This window comes from Mauremys mutica, chromosome 2 (assembly GCF_020497125.1).
Source record: "Mauremys mutica isolate MM-2020 ecotype Southern chromosome 2, ASM2049712v1, whole genome shotgun sequence".
NCBI classification, from domain to species: domain Eukaryota; kingdom Metazoa; phylum Chordata; order Testudines; family Geoemydidae; genus Mauremys; species Mauremys mutica.
Window position 1 is genome coordinate 37677714 of NC_059073.1, and position 22127 is coordinate 37699840.

Consider the following 22127-nt stretch of genomic DNA (forward strand, 5'->3'; position numbering starts at 1 on the left):
AGAAGGAAGGACTGGGAGACGCGCACAGATCTTGTCTCTGTGTGAACCCTGCTGTTTGTACAGGGAGATCTTGAAACACAAACACAGTTTCCTCTGAGCATTCAAACATACCAGCCGTTGTGTACATTTAAGTAGCTATTGCAGAGGGAATCAGAGCTGTCACTTCACTGAATCAAGTCTACGGTATAGCTGAGACAACGGTCAATATGTTGTTTCTTTCCAGATGATCGGTAGAAAACACAGTATAAGATGTGATTAACTTAAATGGATATATTTGCCATGAGTAAAGGTTGCAACATTAGGCCCTTAGTTTGTACTTCTGCAGTGGCTAAAGAATACAAACTTCATCTAGATAACTGACATCTGATAATTGTGTGCAGCACTAAAAGTACCCATGTATGTTTCTTAATATGAAATCTCTTATTAATAGAAGTGTATAGTGCATAATCATGACTAAAAATTATTAGTTGTGTGCCATGTAGTATGATACCTAATCATGAGTAGAGAAATGATGACAAAATAAAAAATCAAACAGTCTGAAAATAAGTAGTAATGGTATCTTGTCATGTCAACAGACCTATAGGACCTGTGGTGGCTTACTTAGGCCTAGTCTACACTAGGAGGGGGGATCGATCTAAGTTACGGAACTTCAGCTACCTGAATGACGTAGCTAAAGTCAGCGTACTTAGATCTACTTACAGTGGAGTCTTCATTGCGGTAAGTCAATGGCTGACGCTCTCCCGTCGACTCTGCCTGTGCCTCTCGCCCTGGTGGAATACTGGAGTCGACAGGAGAGCACTTGGCGGTCGATTGATCACATCTAGACTAGATGTGATAAATCGACCCCCATTTGATTGATCGCTGCCCGTCGATCCAGCAGGTAATGTAGACAAGCCCTGACTTACAAAAGGGAAAAGTACACCTCAGTACAATACTTCAGGTACCCAGATATAAACTAAATTAGTGCATGCTAGAATTAGATATTGCAGCAGGGAATGAGGAGTCTACTTGATTTGGGTCAGTTAGCTAGTTCAATAACAGTATCTGATCATTAATCTGTATAGGAATGGAGTTGGAGTGTCTATATCACAAAATCAGCTGATGAGGAAATGTATTTAGGCCACCATTAAAACCAGTGTTAATGAGCACCCTTCTTGGCGAGTTTGGTAATTCATAGATCATAAGCCCAGAAGGGGCCCTTGTGATCATCAAGTCTTAACCTCTTGTATAACACAAATCATAGGACTTGTGTGACTTAATTCCTGTTCAAACTAGAGCATATTTTTTAGAGTAACATCCAGCCTTGAGTTAAGAATTTCCAGTGATGGAGACTCCACAACAGCCCTTAAGATTTTTCTGTGATTAATTACCCTCAATGTTAAAAACTTACACATTATTTCTAATCTAAACATGTCCAGCTTCAACATGTTCCTCTTTGAGTGATGGCACATGTCAGTTCCACTGTAGGTGTGTGCGCGCCTTATGCACAGATGTTGGAGATTTTCTTCCTTCAGTAGTGCCTGTCGGGGTGACTCACGTGTCACCCCTGTCGCTGCACAACACTGCGCGCTGGTATAAGAGGGTGGAGCTGCTCCTAACCCTCCTCAGTGCCTTGATATCTCCAGTAACAATTGTTGGAGCAGTCTCAGACTTGTTTACTCAGGTACATCCCTCACTCATTGTAAATAGTTGAAATTAATTATTGTTTGTTAGTTAGTTTTTCAAGTAAGTTAATGCCAGGTTTTTGTTTGTGTTTTTTGGGACCAATTCTTTCCTTTTGGTACCAGGCTCAGTACTGGAATGATGCCTCGCTCCCTAGGATTTAAGTCCTGTGGGACACGTTCAAAGCCTGTGCCAGTCAGTAGTCCTCATTCACTTAGAAGTGCTTGGGTGTGGGCCACGTTAGTGACAAGTGTTACATTGGCAAGGGTGTCAAACCCCATTCAAAAAAGGATAGAGCAGTGAGGCTTAAGTGCTTGCCTACGGAAGCAGCACTTTGACGCTCCCCCCAGCCAAGTCATCACATTGAGAGAGTGCTTCAAGTACTTCAGCATTGGTATGGCATGCTCCACCAGGCTCATAGTTCTCCAGTACGAAAGAAGAGACCCAGAACTTCCTCTGGCTCAGCGTCTCATTCATCTACCTCTGTACTGATTTAAGACAGAGGTGAGGACTCTACTCAGGGTGAGGCTCACAACTTCTCCAGAAGCCTCACCTCCTAAGAGGGGTTTGCTGCCTTTGGAGCCTGTGCCAGTCCCCGAGAAACATTTGAGGGGCCAGCAGTCTGGGGTGTTATACATATATATCTGCAAGAGTCTTGCTTAGCCTCTTAGTATCAGTTCGCATTTGAAACTGTCCAACTGGTTCCTCCTCACCTCACAGAGAACCCACAGTACTGCTACTTAGATCTCTTCTCAAACCAATTTTATCAAAAGGGATACCTCCCATGGTTTCTCCAGTACCACCATTTCCAGGTTTAGGATACCTTTCTCTGGTACCACTTGCATCAGAGCCTCCATCATCAGAAGCCTCTGATTCCTCATCCAAGGCTGGGACACAGCGCTTACTCTCCTTTAAGATCATCAGGATCATGAACAATGCTGCAACACCAACAGTGGCCTTTTCTGAAGGGGCAATGGCCCAGACAGGGATGGGTCTCAGGTCCATACTGGTGGCCACTCTGGGCTCCATGGGATGTCTGTCCTGCAGCCAGGACCTCATCTTGACACTCATGGGGAGCGCATCAGATGTGATGGCACCAGAAACGTCATTCCCTAGTACCTGATGTTGATATAGGGACCAGGTACTAAGAACATCACTCTCCAGTGGCCAGTAGTGTGACAGACCCCGGCCAATCAGCCCCTTGTCGAGTAGATTCTCCATCACAGATTATGAAGTTGCTGCCACCTCAGATGCTGGTTGCATCCTCTTCTTCACCAGATGAAGCTATTGACTGAGTGGGAGAGTCACCTCCTCCAGAAGACCACAAGGACCACCAAGACCTCCCAATGAGTGGCCTCAGTTCTTGGCACCCAGACAGAAGAGGTATGTGAGTTCTCACAAGTTGGTAGACATCCTAGTGTCGGCCACCTCTGCCAATCAACAAGGAAGTTGTGGACCCAGTCAAGATTCTTTGGCAGACACTGACTCCCACAGCAAAACAAGCTGAGAGGAGATACTTCATCCTCTCTAACAGGTATGAGTATTTTTAAACTAATCCTCTCCCGGATTCCTTTATGATGGCGGCTGCCAACAAGTGGGAAAGACAGATGACAAGCCTCCACCCCTAAAATCAAGGACTCAAAAAGGCTAGACTTGTTTGGTTGCAAACTTTATTAAGAACATAAGAACGGCCATACTGGGTCAGACCAAAGGTCCATCTAGCCCAGTATCCTTTCTTCTGAAAGTGGCCAATGACAGGTTAACCCAGAGGGAATGAACAGAACAGGTAATCATCAAGTGATCCATCCCCTGTCGCCCATCCCAGCTTCTGGCAAACAGGCTAGGGACATCATTCCTGCCCATCCTGGCTAATAGCCATTGATGGACCTATCATCCATGGACTTACCTAGTTCTTTTTTGAACCCTGTTAGTCTTGCGCTTCACAACATCCTTTGGGAAGGAGTTCCACAGGTTGACTGTGAGTGTGTGAAAAAATCTCGTTATGTTTGTTTTAAACCTGCTGCCTATTAATTTCATTTGGTGGCCTCTGGTTCTTGTGTTATGAGAAGTAAATAACACTTCCTTATTTACTTTCGCCACACCATTCATGATTTTATAGACCTTTATCATATCTGCCCTTAATCATCTCTTTTCCAAGCTGAAAAGTCCAGTCTTATTAATCTCTCCTCATACAGCAGCCGTTCCATACCCCTAATTATTTTTGTTGTCCTTTTCTGAACCTTTTCTAATTCTCATCTTTTTTGAGATGGGGCAACCATATCTGCACGCAGTATTCAAGATGTGGGTGTACCATGGATTTATATAGAGTCAATATATTTTCTGTCTTATCTATCTATTTCTTAATGATGCTCGGCATTCTGTTAGCTTTTTTGACTGCTGCTGCACATTGAGTGGATGTTTTCAGAGAACTATCCACAATGACTCCCAAGATCTTTCTTGAGTGGTAACAGCTAATTTAGACCCCATCATTTTATATATAGAGTTAGGGTTATGTTTTTCAATGTGCATTACTTTGCATTTATCAACATTAAATTTCATCTGCCATCTTGTTGCCCAGTCACCCAGTTTTGAGAGATCCTTTTGTAGCTCTTTGCAGTCTACCTGGGACTTTACTATCTTGAGTAGTTTTGTATTATCTGCAGATTTTGTCACCTCACTGTTTACCCCTTTTTCCAGATAATTTATGAATATGTTGAATAGGACTGGTCCCAGTACAGACCCCAGGGGGACACCACTATTTACCTCTCTCCATTCTGAAAAGTGACCATTTATTCCTACCTTTTGTTTCCTATCTTTTAACCAGTTATCAGTCCATGAGAGAACCCTCCCTCTTATCCCATGACTGCTTACTTTGCTTACGAGCATTAGGTGAGGGACTTTGTCAAAGGCTTTCTCAAAATCTAAATACACTCTATCCACTGGATCTCCCTTGTCCACATGCTTGTTGACCCTCTCAAAGAATTTTATAGATTGGGCGAGGCATGATTTCCCTTTACAGAAACCATGTTGACTATTCCCCCAACAAATTATGTTTATCTATGTGTCTGACAATTTTGTTCTTTATTATAGTTTCAACCATTTTTCCTGGTTCTGAAGTCAGGTTTACCGGCCTGTAATTGCCAGAGTCTCCTCTGAAGCCCTTTTTTAAAAAATCACATCACGTTAGCTATCCTCCAGTCATTTGGTACAGAAGCTGATATAAATTATGGGTTACCAAACCACAGTTGTAGTATTTCTGCAATTTCACATTTGAGTTCCTTCAGAACTCTTGGGTGAATACCATCTAGTCCTGGTGATTTATTACTGTTTAATTTATCAGTTTGTTCCAAAACACCTGTAATGACACCCTAATCTGGGACAGTTCCTCAGATTTGTCACCTAAAAAGAATGGCTCATATTTGGGAATCTCTCTCACATCTTCAACCGTGAATGACTGATGCAAAGAACTCATTTAGTTTCTCCACACTGGCATTATTGTCCTTAAGTTCTCCTTTAGCATCTCGATCGTCCATTGCCCCACTGGTTGTTTAGCAGGCTTCCTGCTTCTGATGTACTTAAAAAAAAAAAAAAAAAGGTACTACTTTTTAAATCCTTTGGGAGAGATTAGCATACCAGCTACTCTCACAGACAACAGATTCAAAACACAGAGGATGTTCCCCGGGCAAAAACTTAGTACACAAAAGAATCCCCAATTTGATTATTCCTCTAATTGCATAAAGACAAAGTCACCAAAGAAAATAAATATAAACCTATTTATTCGTTTCTAATACTCACTACTCTGATAAGAGGCTAGTTCCTTGATCTTTTCCACTCCGGCCAAAACTGAAACTGACCAAGACAAAGGGAACTTCCCTCCTTCCTTTTGAAACATCCTGTCCCCCCCATTGGTTCCCCTGGTCAAGTGTCAGCTAGGCTAGGTGAACTTCTTAACCCTTACTATCTGTTTGACAGGCCTATTAATAGTTAATAGTCGTCATAGATGGGTAGCATCGATACGTAGTTGAAGGTGGAGGCAATGAAGAGTAGACAGGAGTAGATTGCCTTTTAATGGCGAGCTGCCTCGCCTTTTTATAGGGCATTGGTCGGAAATCCTTCCTCTTATGCCCACATTTCATCCTTCCCCCCCACAGAAATGTTAGGGTACGCTTACCCCATAGGCAAGTATGTATGTGCGTATGGATGTCAGGTATGTACGCATTTGTGGTGTACTTGTTAGATTTGTGGGCAAAAATCCCCTTTTTTCCACCCTCCATTGTTATTGGTTCAGGCAAAAGTCTCTAGACATCTGCGTGGGTGTTTTGTCTAATTTTACTCTTCTGGATAAGAGTCGCAAAATGTGTTAACTTCGCATTAGCTTAACATACAGGGTTTTGGTCTGTAGGTAGGTCTCTTGCATTACAGCCAAACTTATTTTTAATATAAATCTATAAGCCTGTTACATCAAATAGTCAAATTTATAAGAAAGATATATTTATACAGGCCAGCAGATTAATCCTTAGGGTTACACTACTCAATCTTCCTCCCCCACATAGTGGGGAAAAGATCTATTGATTCTGATAGACAACTCAGCGACCATGTTTTACCTAAACAGGCAAAGAGGAGCGCAATCAAACTAACTCTGTCAGGACTCTTCTGTAGCCCACTCAATTCACCTTAAAGCTACATCTCTACCCCGATATAACGCTGTCCTCGGGAGCCAAAAAATCTTACTGTGTTATAGGTGAAACCGCGTTATATTGAACTTTGATCCGCCGGAGTGCACAGCCCTGCCCCACCAGAGCACTGCTTTACCGTGTTATATCCAAATTCCTGTTATATCAGGTCGCGTTATATTGAGGTAGAGACTCTGGACTTCAGAAAAGCAGACTTCGACTCCCTCAGGGAACTGATGGGCAAGGTCCCCTGAGAGAATAACATGACGGGGAAAGGAGTCGAGGAAAGCTGGCTGTATTTTAAAGAATCCTTATTGAGGTTGCAGGAACAAACCATCCCGATGTGTAGGAAGAAAAGTAAATATGGCAGGCGACCAGCTTGGCTTAACAGTGAAATCCTTGCTCGTCTTAAACACACAAAAAAAAGCTTACAAGAAGTGGAAGATTGGACAAATAACCAGGGAGGAGTATAAAAGTATTGCTCAGGCATGCAGGAGTGAAATTAGGAAGGCCAAATCACACTTGGAGTTGCAGCTAGCCGGAGATGTTAGGAGTAACAAGAAGGGTTTCTTCAGGTATGTTAGCAACAAGAAGAAAGTCAAGGAAAGTGTGGGCCCCTTACTGAATGAGGGAGGGAACCTAGTGACAGAGGATGTGGAAAAAGCTATTGTACTCAATGGTTTTTTTTTACCTCTGTCTTCACAGACAAGGTCAGCTCCCAAACAGCTGCACTCTGCAGCACGGTATGGGGAGGAGGTGACCAGCTCTCTGTGGAGAAAGAAATAGTTCGGGACTATTTAGAAAAGCTGGACGAGAACAAGTCCATGGGGCCGGATGCACTGCATCCGAGGGTGCTAAAGGAGTTGGCCGATGAGATTGCAGAGCCATTGGCCATTATCTTTGAAAAATCATGGCGATCGGGGGAGGTCCCGGATGACTGGAAAAAAGCTAATGTAGTGCCCATCTTTAAAAAAGGGAAGAAGGAAGATCCAGGGAACTACAGGCCAGTCAGTCTCACCTCAGTCCCTGGAAAAATCATGGAGCAGGTCCTCAAGGAATCAATTGTGAACCACTTAAAGGAGGGGAAAGTGATCAGGAACAGTCAGCATGGATTCACCAAGGGCAAGTCATGCCTGACTAACCTAATTGTCTTCTATGATGAGATAACCGGCTCTGTGGATGAGGGGAAAGCAGTAGATGTGCTATTTCTGGACTTTAGCAAAGCTTTTGATACAGTCTCCCACAGTATTCTTGCCAGCAAGTTAAAGAAGTATGGGCTGGATGAATGGACGGTAAGGTGGATAGAAAACTGACTAAATGGTCGGGCTCAACGGGTAGTGATCAATGGTTCCATGTCTAATTGGCAGCCGGTATCAAGTGGAGTGCCCCAAGGGTCGGTGCTGGGGCCAGTTTTGTTCAATATCTTCATTAACGATCTGGAGGATGGTGTGGACTGCACCCTTAGCAAGTTTGCAGACGACACTAAACTGGGAGGAGTGGTTGATACGCTGGAGGGTAGGGATAGGATACAGAGGGACCTAGACAAATTAGAGGATTGGGCCAAAAGAAACATGATGAGGTTCAACAAGGACAAGTGCAGAGTCCTGCACTTAGGACGGAAGAATCCCATGCACTGCTACAGACTAGGGACCGAATGGCTGGGCAGCAGTTCTGCAGAAAGGGACCTAGGGGTTACGGTGGATGAAAAGCTGAATATGAGTCAACAGTGTGCCCTTGTTGCCAAGAAGGCTAATGGCATTTTGGGTTGTATAAGTAGGGGCATTTCCAGCAGATCGAGGGACGTGATCATTCCCCTCTATTCAGCACTGGTGAGGCCTCATTTGGAGTACTGTGTCCAGTTTTGGGCCCCACACTACAAGAAGGATGTGGATAAATTGGAGAGAGTCCAGCGGAGGGCAACAAAAATGATTAGGGGGCTGGAGCACATGACTTATGAGGAGAGGCTGAGGGAACTGAGATTGTTTAGCCTGCAGAAGAGAAGAATGAGGGAGGATTTGATAGCTGCTTTCAACTACCTGAAAGGAGGTTCCAAAGAGGATGGATCTAGACTGTTCTCAATAGTAGAAGATGACAGAACAAGGAGTAATGGTCTCAAGTTGCAGAGGGGGAGGTTTAGGTTGGACATTAGGAAAAACTTTTTCACTAGTAGGGTGGTGAAGCACTGGAATGGGTTACCTAGGGAGGTGGTGGAATCTCCTTCCTTAGAGGTTTTTAAGGTCAGGCTTGACAAAGCCCTGGCTGGGATGATTTAGTTGGGTTTTGTCCTGCTTTGAGCAGGGGGTTGGACTAGATGACCTCCTGAGGTCCCTTCCAACCCTGAGATTCTATGATACTTACCTTCTGGGGAAACAGAATACAATGGCAGATCAACTAAGCTGATCCTTCACTGATCAACACAAATGATCATTATGCCCAGACATAGCATGGGCCATCTTCCAACTTGGGGTGGATTCCCAAAGTGGTAGTCTCAGCCCAGGCTCCCTAGTAGATGCCTTTATCCTGTCTTGGGAGAATTGCCTTCTATATACCTTCCCTCCAATTCCTTTGCTCCTCAGAGTAGAATCCATAAAAAAAGAAGAATCATGCTCATCTCATCTTTATAGCACCAGTGTGGCCCTGTCAATATTGGTACCCACCCCTACTGACACTGTTGATAGAGCCACCTCCTATCCCTCCCGTTGGATCCAGACATAATTTCCCAAGACGACAGCCACATTCTGCACTCTAGCCTCCATGCTCTTCATCTCACAGTATGGATCCTTTGACTGATGGCCTTTGAAAGGTTTTGCTCACAGAATGTCAAAGAGGTACTTCTAAATAGTGGAAAACTCTCAACTAGGATCACTTACCTGGCTAAATATAAGTGCTTCTCCATTTGGTCTCATGAGAAAGGTGTATCTTCTCAGCAAGCATCCCTTCCTGTTGTGCTGGACTAAAACAGAATCAGTTAGTTCTGTAAGGGTGCATTTGACTGCTATCTCAGCTTTCTGTATATGGGTGGCTAATGAGCCCCTTTTCTCCAACCACATTTTACTCAATTCCTGAAGGGCCTGGCCAGATTATAACCTCAAGTGTGGGACCCCATCCCTCCTATGGATCTCAGCTAAGTCCTGGCAAGTCTAGTGGGACCCTCCTTTGAAGCCCTTGTGACTTGCTCTTCTTTACCCACACCTACAATTTTTTTTATAAGGATAAGGTTTATCTCAGGCTGCACCCAAAAATCCTTACAGAAGTAATCTCATCTGTTTGCCCACATTTTTTCCCAAACCCCATCACATATGCATGAAGAAAGGCTTCACTCATTCAATGTGAAAAGAGCATTAACTTTCTACCTAGAGTGTACTAAATAATTCCAGACTTCTACGCAGGTGTTTGTCACAGTTGTGGACAGAGTTAAGGGCAATACAGTTTCTTTCTAGAGAATGTTCTGGATCTCTTCCTGCATTCATTTATGCTACCAACTAACTAACACGACCCCAGCAGCTAAAATACTGGTGCATTCCACTAGAGCACCAGCAGCTTCTGCAGCTTTCCTGGTTTGAGTACCAATTGCAGACATTTGTAAAACAGCAAATTGGTCTTCAGCCAACACCTTCACTTCTCATTACACTATTACCTGGCAGTTCAAAGACGTTGCCAGCTTCAGACAGGTGGTTTTACAATCACTGTTCAGATGGACTCCAAACCCCCCTCTGTAGCTGTATAGTTGAGTCGCCTACAGTGGAACTGACATGTGCCATCACTCAAAAAAGAAATGGTTACCTATCTTACCATAACTATAGTTCATTAAGATACGTTGCACATATCCATTCCATGACTCGCCAGCCTTCCCCTCTCTATCAGAGTATGTCCAGTACAAAGGGAGTGTTGGCAGGTGGATCCGCCCTCTTATACCAGCATGCAGTGGCACGTGGCAACACAGGGCTCTCAAGCTGTCCCTACAGGTACCACTGAGGGGAAAAAACATTCTGACATCTGTGCACAAAGCACTTGCACACCTAGAGTGGAATGGATGTGTGCAACACATCTCTAAGAACAACAGTTATAGAAAGGTGGCTAACGGTTTCTTATACATTTGTCGGCTAGACCAAAGAGCACTGTCATAGCCCCCATCTCTTATATTCCTTGGTTCATGTCTGCTACTCCCCTCTCAGTTCTGTCTGTGTATCATAGAATCATAAACCCATAGGGCTAGAAGGGGCTGTAAGGGTCATCTAATGTAGCCCCTGACCAAGATGCAGGATTTATTGTCTGGACCATCCAAGACAGATGGCTATCCAACCTCCAGTGAAGGAGATTCCATGACCTCCCTAGACAGTTTGTTCCATTGTCCTACTGTTCTTACTGTTAGGAAGTTTTTTCCTAAAATTTAATCTAAATCTGCTATGCTGTAGTTTGACCCATTGTCTCTTGTCGTGCCCTCTGTGGCAAGAGAGAATTTTTCTCCATCTTTTTTATGGCAGTCTTTCAAGTATTTCAAGATCACTATCATGTCTGCCCCTTAATTGCCTCACTTCCAAACTAAACCTACCCAGTTGGCTCATATGGCTTGCATTCCATCCCTTTGATCATCTTTATCGCTCACCTCTGGATCCTTTCCAGTTTCTCTACATCCTTTCTGTACATTGGTGTCCAGCATTGGACACCGTACTCCAGCTGAGGCCTAACCAGTGCCAAATACAGAAGTACTATCATCTCCCATGACTTGCATGCTATGCCGCTGTTAATGAAACCCAAATTGCATTTGGTTTTTTGCGACAGCATTGCATCGTAGACTCGTGTTGAGGTTGTGATCCATCACAACTCCCAGATCCTTCTCAGCAGTACTGCTGACAAGCCAGTTTTCCCCCATTCTGTGTTTGTGCATTTGGTTTTTCTTCCCTGAGTGTAGCGCCTTACATTTGTCTTTTAATTTAATTTTGTCGTCTATAGTCCAGTTCTCCAATTTGTCAAGACCCTTTTTAATTTTATCTCTATTCTCCAAAGTGTTGGCATCCTCCCCCCTGCCCCAGCTTTGTCTTGTCTGCAAATGTGATCAGTATGTTCTCTCTTCCTACCTCCAGGTAATAAAGAAGTTAAGTAACACCGGACCCAGAACATATCCCTGTGAAACCCCACTTGAGACATCCCTCCAATCTGACATCATTCCATTAATAGCTAACTCTTTGTTTGCGATAGTTTAACCAATTATGTATCCGCTTAATGGTAGTTCTACCAAGCCCGCATATCTCCAACTTACTTATGAAAATGTCGTGTGGGACTTTCAGAAGCTTTGCTAAAGTTCAGGTATATTATGTCCACCATGTTTCCCCTATCCACCAAACTACTTACCTTGTCAAAGAAGGAAATCAAGCTGGTTTGGCATGATTTGTTCCTAGTTAATCCATATATGGCTTACTAGATGCTTTGAATCCCCTGGGATCTCTGCTGTTCTTCTGTTCACTCATTCTGGTTTGTCTGCTCTAGTTCTGGCTGTTATACTTGACTCCGCACCACCCAAACCCTTTCTAAGCTCACTCAAACATCTGTTTTCATTACAGCTTCCAGTAGCATTAAAACACACAATAGTATAAAACATGAATCGCCAGTGAGCATTTTACTTGGCTGGCAGCCTCAATAACTAAAAATTATCAAATACAAGCTGCTTGTCTTCACTGTCAACGCCATTCACTGCCTGACTCCCACCCTACCTATCTTGTTTCATCATATTGAGATGTTGTCTCTGGCCTATGGTTGGCCCACGATACAAGTTTCTGTTGCCCACTTGTTAAATTTCCAAACTGGCATCTTCATTCATTTTCCCATGCTGCCCTTCACATTTGGGAAATGCTTCTGGTAAACATCCACAAATCTACCTTATTGTCCTTCAGATCCATCCTTAAAACTCTCCTTTGCTGTGATTCCACTACTTCCCTAGGAACGGGTTAACTAGGGAGATTGTGGAAATCCATTCACTGAAGGTTTTTAAGAATAGGTTAGACAAACACATGTTGGTGATGGTCTTGGTTTATTTAATCCTGTCTCAGTGCAGAGGCATGGACATTAGATGACATCTTAGGGTTCCTTCTAGCTCTACGTTTCTATGATTCCATGCCTACGAAAAACTTAGAGAAATGTTTGGCCGTGGATGCACTGATGCCACTGTCTGTCATGCTGCCTAATATTGTCTCATTGTTCCCTTGTACTCCCTTGTTTGTATCCATCTGTTGTCTCTTATGTTGTATTTAGATTGTAAGCTCTTTGGGGCTGGGACTGTCTTTTTGTTCTGTTTATACAGCACCTAGGACGGTGGGTCCTGGTCCATCTCTAGGTGCTATGTTAATACAAATAAATTTTAAAAGGATTAAATGCTCTTGTATTTAAAGTTATCCAATAGTGAATGTGGTGCTGTATGTTAGGTAAACATGCCAAACCAGTAACAAGGTCTGTGTCCTGAGGAGCTTGATTTAAAGGCACAACAGTTATAACTGTCCTTAGCCATAATGCTTTGTGTAATTAGAATTGTTGTTCTTTTAAGGAATAGCAGAAAAACTTTTTCATCCAAATGGGTAACTTTTTCCAAAAAGTTTAAAAGCATGTGAAAGTCGAAGCTTAGATATAAATCACTTCTGCCTTCATTATTATGGTAGTACTTTTAATTCTTGCCTCTTTCAGCGCCAGTAACTCTCAGAAACTGTATTCTGTCTTGTTGCTCAACTAACCGTTTTCCATTTATGTATTCAGAATACTGAGGATTTAAAAAAAACTTTCTTTAGTTATTACTAAAGGAAACTGTTTGCAATCTTGCAATATGATCAGTGCAGGCCCAACAGTTCATCCACATCGATCCAATTGCAGGACCAGGGCTGGCTGGCTGGCTGGCTGGCTATCTATCTATCTATCTAGGTCACATGGCCTTCATTAGGTTCTTTGGGAATTTATCTCAAATTCTCAAACACACACACCTTGGTAACTCCAAACTGTAGTTGTGCTGTAATGGTTGGGGTTGTACAGAGACAACAAGCTGCTAATTTGCAGTTGTTTATATTTATTGCCAGTGAAAAGGCTTTTTAAAAAAAAAAGTCAATCTGTTCATTTAGTTAAATATTTTGATGTGCTAATAAACGGTATTTTATCAGTGAAACAAGGCAGTGTCACTAATAACAAATCTAATTTTCCTTTAGTTGCTGCCCTAACAAGATCAGCATTTTCTAAAGAGCAATCACTGTCTGATTTCATATCCCTTCTGTGCCCTGCTCTCACTACATGCCTATCTGTTTGTCAGTTAAGCACTCTTTGGCAGTGCTCACTGGGTTTATGACTTGTTTGCTTTTTATTTTTCTGTGTATTTTTTTTTAAAAAGCCTTTAGATTTTAAAATGCCAGAGGTGCTGTGTCATCCTTTAACTCTGTTCCTTTCCTTTTTAATTGCTTAGATGATAAACTTCATATTTAATTGATCTTTTGCAGGATAGTATTAGATGTTTAGGTTGAAGGAGAGGAACAGAGAAGTGACTTGGCCCACAGTCACTCAGCAGATCATTAGTGGAGCTGGAAATACAACCTACATCTCCTGAGTCATAGTCCTGTGCCCTAACCATTGGAGAATACAGCCTCTCTATTTCTTTCTTTTAAATACCTTGTGTCTACTAATACTGTTTAAAGCTGTGTTCATCAAGCTAAGTTCCTGAGGATGTGCTGTACAGAGTCCATCCGTCATACAACTTTTAAACAGTACCTGGGAGCTTTATAAATATGGGTCATAAGAACGGCCATGCTGGGTCAGACCAAAGGTCCATCCAGCCCAGTATCCTGTCTACCGACAGTGGCCAATGTCACGTGCCCCAGAGGGAGGGAACCTAACAGGTAATGATTAAGTGATCTCTCTCCTGCCATCCATCTCCATCCTCTGACAAACAGAGGCTAGGGACAACATTCCTAACCCATCCTGGCTAATAGCCATGAATGGACTTAACCTCCATGAATTTATGTAGTTCTCTTTTAAACCCTGTTATAGTCCTAGCCTTCACAACATCCTCAGGCAAGGAGTTCCACAGGTTGCGTGAAGAAGAACTTCCTTTTGTTTTAAACCGGCTGCTCATTAATTTCATTTGGTCGCCCCTAGTTCTTATATTATAGGTACAAGTAAATAACTTTTCCTTATTCACTTTCTCCACACCACTCATGATTTTATATACCTCTATCATATCCCCTCTTAGTCTCCTCTTTTCCAAGCTGAAAAGTCCTAGCCTCTTAAATCTCTCCCGTTCCAAACCCCTAATCATTTTAGTTGCCCTTCTCTGAACATTTTCTAATGCCGGCATATCTTTTTTTGAGATGAGACCACCACATCTGTACACAATATTCAAGATATGGGCGTACCATGGATTTATACAAGGGCAATAAGATATTCTCCATCTTATTCTCTATCCCTTTTTAAATGATTCTTAACATCCTATTTGCTTTTTTGACTGCCGCTGCACACTGTGTGTACGTCTTCAGAGAACTATCCACGATGACTCCAAGATCTTTCCTGATTCATTGTACCTAAATTATCCCCCATCATATTGTATGTATAGTTGGGGTTATTTTTACCAATGTGCATTACATTTATCCACATGAAATTTCATTTGCCTTTTTGTTGCCCAATCACTTAGTTTTGTGAAATCTTTTTGGAGGTCTCACAGTCTGCTTTGGTCTTAACTATCTTGAGCAGTTTAGTATCATCTGCAAGCTTTGCCACCTCACTTTTTACCCCTTTCTCCACATCATTTATGAATAAGTTGAATAGGATTGGTCCTAGGACTGACCTTTGGGGAACACCACTAGTTACCCCTCCCCATTCTGAAAATGTACCATTTATTCCTACCCTTCGTTCTATGTCTTTTAACCAGTTCTCGGTCCATGAAAGGATCTTTCCATGACAACATAATTTATATAAGAGATTTTGGTGAGGGACCTTGTGTGACGGTACTGCCCGTGGGAGCCAGCTGAGGTCACTCAATCAAGGTGAACTGCAAACCAAACAGGGCAGACAAACCCCATACGCTGGTGTTTATTCCAATACTTAGATTTACCAATGAGCACAAAACAGCTTCTGTAGTACCTCACTGGTTACTCAGAATTCCAAACAACGCAGTTCCCTTAAAGTACCCAGCCTCAGGCCTCCATTCAGACACACCTGTCAGATATGATGAAGATTCCTGAAAATCTTATCTCATCATATAAAAGAAAAGGTTCTTCCAATCCCAAAGGATCAGCCACATACCCAGGTTCAATTACAACTTAGATCTTACCCAAAATACACGCTATAGTCAATTCTTATTAACTAAGCTAAACTTTATTTAAAAAGAAAAGAGAGTGAGTGTTGGTTAAAAGATTAATATACAGACAGACTTGAATTCAATTCTTGAGGTTCAGATACATAGCAAAGGTGAGCTTGTAGTTGCCAAAAGTCCTTTTAGAAATAGTCCATAGGTTACAGTCCAATGTCCATATTCAGGGTGAGTCCAGCCAATGACTGGGGATCTCAATCCTTGTGGCTTAAGGGTACCCCCTCTTGAAACCCAAAGCAGATCTGAGATGAAGTAGGATCATATCCCGGGGTTCTTATACATTTCCAGCAGCCTTTCGGCCCAAGAAAACAATAGGCTTAACTCCTTCTCCCAAACATCCTGGTAATTAGCACAGAGTAATTTACCCATTAAACTGTTCAGATACAGGTTACCACAATCTTCAAAGAGACACATAGACAATAATAGATAATAATACTATTTCACTCAAGTATCTTCCTAAACGTTAATATTCCTTTTTTGACTTTGAATTAAAACTATAGCAATAGACAAGACATGTTTGCTTACATCACAAGACCTGAGCAAACATATACCCTTCTACCTCTAACAATGCAGACTTGCATTTCAAAGCTCTATTCATTTACATATCTTCCTAGCCAGTTCCTAAGGTTCACCCATGGGTCAGGTCAGTCCGTGAGTTAATTAACTCTTTCTGGCCCTGTCACCTTTCAATGAAATATTATATTACACTCATAACATCACACCTTGTCAAAGGCTTTCTGGAAATCTAAGTACACTATATCCACTGGATCCCCCTTGTCCATATGTTTGTTGATCCCTTCAAAGAACTCTAATGGATTAGTAAGACATGATTTCGCTTTACAGAAACCAAGTTGACTTTTGCCCAACAATTTATATTGTTCTATGTGTCTGACCATTTTATTCTTTACTATCGTGTCAACTAATTTGGTGGTTGATCTGGTACTGATGTTAGACTTACTGGTCTGTAATTGCCGGGATCACCTCTTCAGCCCTTTTTAAATATTGACGTTACATTAACTATCTTCCAATCATTGGGTACAGAAGCTGATTTAAAGGACAGGTTACAAACCATAGTTAATAGTTCCGCGATTTCACATTTGAATTCTTTCAGATCCAACTAACGTAGCTTATAACATGGTTTGGCAAAAACTTTTTTTTAAAAAACCTGTTCACATTTATTTAAACATGGTTCTAATGTTTTTGTCCCAACCTGATTACAGAACCAGATTATAAGTGTTCTCAAACCATGCTTTACAGCAGAGTATAGGTGGATTCTTAATAAATTAATCCTTGATGAGAAATGTTATTGCAACTAAAGATGGCTCTGGAAGACAGTAGTGGCCAGTACAGTGTGTGGCTCGCAGGATAGGTCTTAATACTGAATACAGTATTAAATACCTTGATGCTGGTTTTAGTACCTCCTGAGGCTATCAAGATCTAGGCATACCTGTCAGGTATCAGGCCCACCCCCTGCTATCTCCAGCTTCCTGGCTATATATTTTTGTTTTCTTTTCTGCCTGCCTGCTGCTGGGCTCTGCCTTCCTATCTGTTTGAGGGTGGGCAGGAGAAGAGTAGGAGCAGCCAAAGAGAGTGGTCTTCCTCTTGGTCCTGTGAAGGGGTTGATGAGGGGTATAATGGCTCCCAGCTCCTCCTCCGTCCTGTGGATTCCTGGTTGCAGAGCAGGAGCTGGGAAGCATGCAACATGCTGTGAAGGGGAGTGAAGCCTGCTGCTCTAGTGAAAAAGAGCCTGTTCCCTAAGAGTTACTAGGGCATGACAATCTTATGGTTTGGGTGGGAGGGGGAATTGATTTTTATCTAACCCTTGTTATCTAATCATTTTGTGCATCTTTGTGCAGACAAGGGGGGACAGATTTTCTACTGTTGTAAATTGTCATGGCTCTGTTGACTTCAGTGGAGCTCCATTGATTTACAGAAGCTGAGAATCCAGCTCAAGCTGTCATATTGGCAGAATTTGCTGTTTAAAATACTGTATTATATTTGGATGTATTTGGGGTTGCAATGATTTACAGAGACCTAAATAGTTGTACGGTACTCTGTAACCACATGGTATTTATAATTAATATGCAATGATGACCGGAAAATACTGGAGTCTAATAGAAGTTACCTATATTTACAAATTGTTAAATGTGTGTTTTCAGGAAAATCTGATGAACCAAGATGTGATTGTAACCAGTTTCATTGTGCTAATGGAAAATGCATTCCAGAAACTTGGAAATGTAATAACATGGATGAATGTGGAGACAACTCTGATGAAGAAATCTGTGCCATAGCTAATCTTCCAACAGCTTCTTCCTTTCAACCTTGTGCTTACAACCAGTTTCAATGTCTTTCTCGCTTCACCAAAGTTTACACTTGCCTTCCAGAATCTTTAAAATGTGATGGAAACATTGATTGTCTTGACTTAGGAGATGAAGTAGACTGTGATGTGCCAACATGCGGGCAGTGGTTAAAATATTTTTATGGTACTTTCAATTCTCCCAATTACCCAGACTTTTATCCTCCTGGAAGCAACTGCACCTGGCTAATAGACACTGGTGATCATCGCAAAGTAATTTTGCGCTTCACTGACTTTAAACTTGATGGTGCTGGTTATGGAGACTATGTCAAAATATATGATGGATTAGAGGAAAATCCACGCAAGCTTTTGCGTGTGTTAACTGCATTTGACTCTCATGCACCCCTTACAGTTGTTTCTTCTTCCGGGCAGATAAGAGTGCATTTTTGTGCTGACAAAGTAAATGCCGCAAGAGGATTTAATGCTACATATCAAGTGGATGGCTTCTGTTTGCCATGGGAAATTCCATGTGGTGGGAACTGGGGTTGCTACACAGAGCAACAGCGCTGTGATGGCTATTGGCATTGCCCAAATGGAAGGGATGAAACCAATTGTAGCATGTGCCAAAAAGAAGAGTTTCCCTGCTCTCGAAATGGTGTTTGCTATCCTCGTTCAGATCGCTGCAACTATCAGAATCATTGCCCTAATGGCTCAGATGAGAAGAATTGCTTTTTTTGCCAACCTGGAAATTTTCACTGTAAAAATAATCGCTGTGTATTTGAGAGCTGGGTATGTGATTCTCAAGATGACTGTGGTGATGGTAGTGATGAAGAGAATTGCCCGGTCATTGTACCCACCAGAGTAATAACAGCAGCTGTCATTGGGAGCCTTATCTGTGGATTGCTGCTTGTCATTGCACTGGGCTGTACTTGTAAGCTGTACTCACTGAGGATGTTTGAACGAAGGTAAGTAGCACATGCTCCCAAAGTTAAGATAAAGTATTGTAATTATATAATTTATACAGTAAACAATTTAACATAAGCATATATCAATAAGAATGGTCTTATTAGTATTGTGTAACTTCTAAAGGTGTTCTTCCCTCCTATATTTTTGAAGTTCTTATTGGCAGTGATGGTGGGGATGATGGGTAAGAATAATTTTGATCAATTGCTTGTGGGCAGCTAAAACATCTGATTTAGTTGCCCAATAGAAAAAAATGAAAAGGTGCTAATTTTCAGGCTCTGGTCTCATTCTGAAGGAAATTAAAATTAAATATTGTTGCCATGATTGACTGGCAGCATTTCTGTGTGTTCGGCTTGTTCTGTTTTGGACTGTCGTGTGCCAGGGTTTCTCACTCTTCTTTTTCTTAGTGTGTCTGCCTCTCACTGACTAGTGTGTTTAATTGTCTTTATTTTAATATGAATTAGAATGCTGCTTTTGTCACCGGTCCTATACTGAGAGTAGCACTGGAATTGTGTAATCATGTAATGAAACTGAATTTAAAATTCTGCTACCATAAATAACATGAATCTTGATATGGTCTAACCCAGGGGTGGGCAAACTACAGCCCACGGGCTGGATCCGGCCCCTCGGGGCTTTGGATCCAGCCCGTGACGCTTCTGGAAGTGGCCAGCACCACATCCTTGTGGCCCCTGGGGGAAGCGGGGAAGAGGGCTCCACGCGCTGCCCTCGCCTCCAGGCATTGCCCTCCACAGCTCCCATTGGCCAGGAATGGAAAACCGCAGTTAATGGGAGCTTCGGGGGAGGTACCTACAGAGGAGGGCAGCGTGCAGAGTCTTCTGCCCCTTTCCCCTCCTCTCCTCCCCCGCCCCCCAAGGGAGCCCATCTTAGCCCCGCTGCGCGCCACTGTCACTCCAGCACAGCTCCAGGTAAGCGGCGCCGGGCTGGAGCCTGCACCCCGAACGTCTCCTGCACCCCAACCCCCTGCCGTCTGAGCCTCTCCCCAGGGCCGGCTACAGGCACCAGCTCAATAAGCAGGTGCTTGGGGCAGCCAAGGGGAAGGGGTGGCACGTCGGGGTCTTTGGTGGCAATTTGGCAGCGGGTCCCTCTCGGAGGGAAGGACCTGCTGCCGAATTGCCGCCGAAGAAGAAAGTGTCACGGTGGAGCTGCAACTGATCGCGATCGTGGCCTCTCTCCCCCCCTTCTCCCCCCCCCTCCCCCCCGGCCGCTTGGGGCGGCAAAAACCCTGGAGCCAGCCCTGCCACTCCCACACGCCACATTCCCTCCCGCACCCCAATCCCCTACCCCAGCCCTACATTCATGGCCCTGCATGCAGTTTCCCCATCCAGATGTGGCCCTCAGGCCAAAAAAGTTTGCCCACCCTTGGTCTAACCCCTATCTATGAACACATGCTATCTGTTTATGTACTATATAACTTTTTATTCTTCTTGAAAGATCATTTGAAACACAGTTGTCAAGGGTTGAGGCCGAGTTGTTAAGAAGAGAAGCTCCTCCATCTTATGGACAGTTAATTGCTCAAGGCTTAATTCCACCAGTTGAAGATTTTCCTGTTTGTTCACCAAACCAGGTAAGGTGTTTCTGATTATCCCCAAGTAGCAGGCCATCCAATTTAAATTTTTACAAACTTTGCTTTCTAACTACCATGTTAAGGGTTTTGAGGTTTATCACTTTCTTCAGCCACATTAATATTTTTGTACCACAATTACTTTTAAATATTGGACAACTCTCCATCATAAGAGATGGTGACGACGCACAACTGAATCATTTTGCAAAGAAGTTGATTTTTTTTAAAGGAATTTTTTTTAAAGGAATGCCAATATCTTGCAATAGTAAAAGTTACAACTGGTAGGTGCAGTGGTGGATGTTGTGTATATATATTCCATACAAAGAACATTAAGGTTGAAAAGTCAATCACTCAGAGATTGGGAAAAGTCAGAATTATGATGGTTTTTGAGTGCTTGCTCATGTCGAGTCCAAATAGGTGTGCCCGTGCCGCGTGCACAGTCGTCGAAAGGTTTTTTCCCTAGTGGTACCCGTCAGATCGGCTGTGAAGCCCTCAGGAGTCACGCCTTCATGGCAATGTATATAGGTCCCTGCTGACCCACCATCTCTTCAGTTCTTTCTTACCACCAGTGACGGTCGGTGGATCAACTCTTGCTATGGCAAGCGATTCCCCTAGTGGAGACTCTTTCTAGTGTTTCTGTAAATAGTTAAAAACGTAGTTAATTTGAGGTAGTTCTTTGTTAGTTAAGTTTCAGTTGGGGGTTTCAACCACAGCCCCAAGGGTTCAAGCCATGTGGGTCCTGTCTGAAGCCTATGCCAAAGGGAGGACCCACAGGACACCTGTTTAAAGTGTTAGCGGGAAGCCAGTCAGACTGAGAAGTGCAAGATCTGTAGAGGCTTCCACCAAAGAACTAAAAAGGAGAGGGACTTTAGGCTAAAATTGCTCCACATGGAGTCAGCCCTTCATCCCTAGGCACCACAGGTGGCATCTGACCATGTGTCTAGCACTTCAATGACGAGTACACTGGCCTTGGTAAGAGAAGCCATGGCACCAAGGACTCTGACTCCAGGGATCCACAGCATTGCCACTCCCTGGCACCGAAGATGACCTCCAGTGCGAGTGCCCCCATTCACTGGTGCCGCACAAAAGGAAGAAGACCAACAGAGGTTGCTCTCCTACTATAGCAGTGAAATGAGGAAGCACCAGAGGGGTGCATCACATGCCAGGACACCCTCGTTCAGCTCCGACTCAGCTGACACCATCGACTCTGGCCTCACTGGGAAGTCTGTCGAGTCTGGTTCTAGTGGACTTCTCAGTGCAGGTGCCTCAGGAGAAGGACTTTGATCTTCTCTCCACACCGGACACCTTTTGAGGCGGCTAGGGACCTCATAGCAATGGCGGCACAATCCCCTGTCTGGCGCCACCACCAGCATCAGCATTGCAAAGAGGTACCGTGCCCTCCAGGGGCAAGCCAGCAATGATGCGGCACTGCTCACCCTCACTTCAGCACCGCTCCAGATGGAGTCCTCATGGGACTCAGAGGTGGAGTCATTCGCCTCTAGGTGAAGCTGGCACTGCTCCAGACAAGAGGAGGGGCAGCCATGGCCACCACAGTGTCAGGCAGTGGCTCAGTGGCCCTTCTGGACCCAGTGGGCCTACCACTGGGGCCAGGGTCAG

At 43.4% G+C, this 22127-nt stretch overlaps 1 protein-coding gene across 2 annotated transcripts in view; it reads left to right on the forward strand.

The window, feature by feature from the left end:
• Positions 1–22127, forward strand: part of LRP12 (LDL receptor related protein 12) — an 87273-nt gene that overhangs the window by 61049 nt on the left and 4097 nt on the right. For both annotated transcript variants that reach the window (XM_045007368.1, XM_045007369.1), the window contains 2 exons: positions 17829–18930; positions 20381–20513. In XM_045007368.1, the coding sequence (XP_044863303.1) occupies positions 17829–18930; positions 20381–20513 (1235 nt within the window). The remainder of the gene's footprint in view (positions 1–17828; positions 18931–20380; positions 20514–22127) is intronic.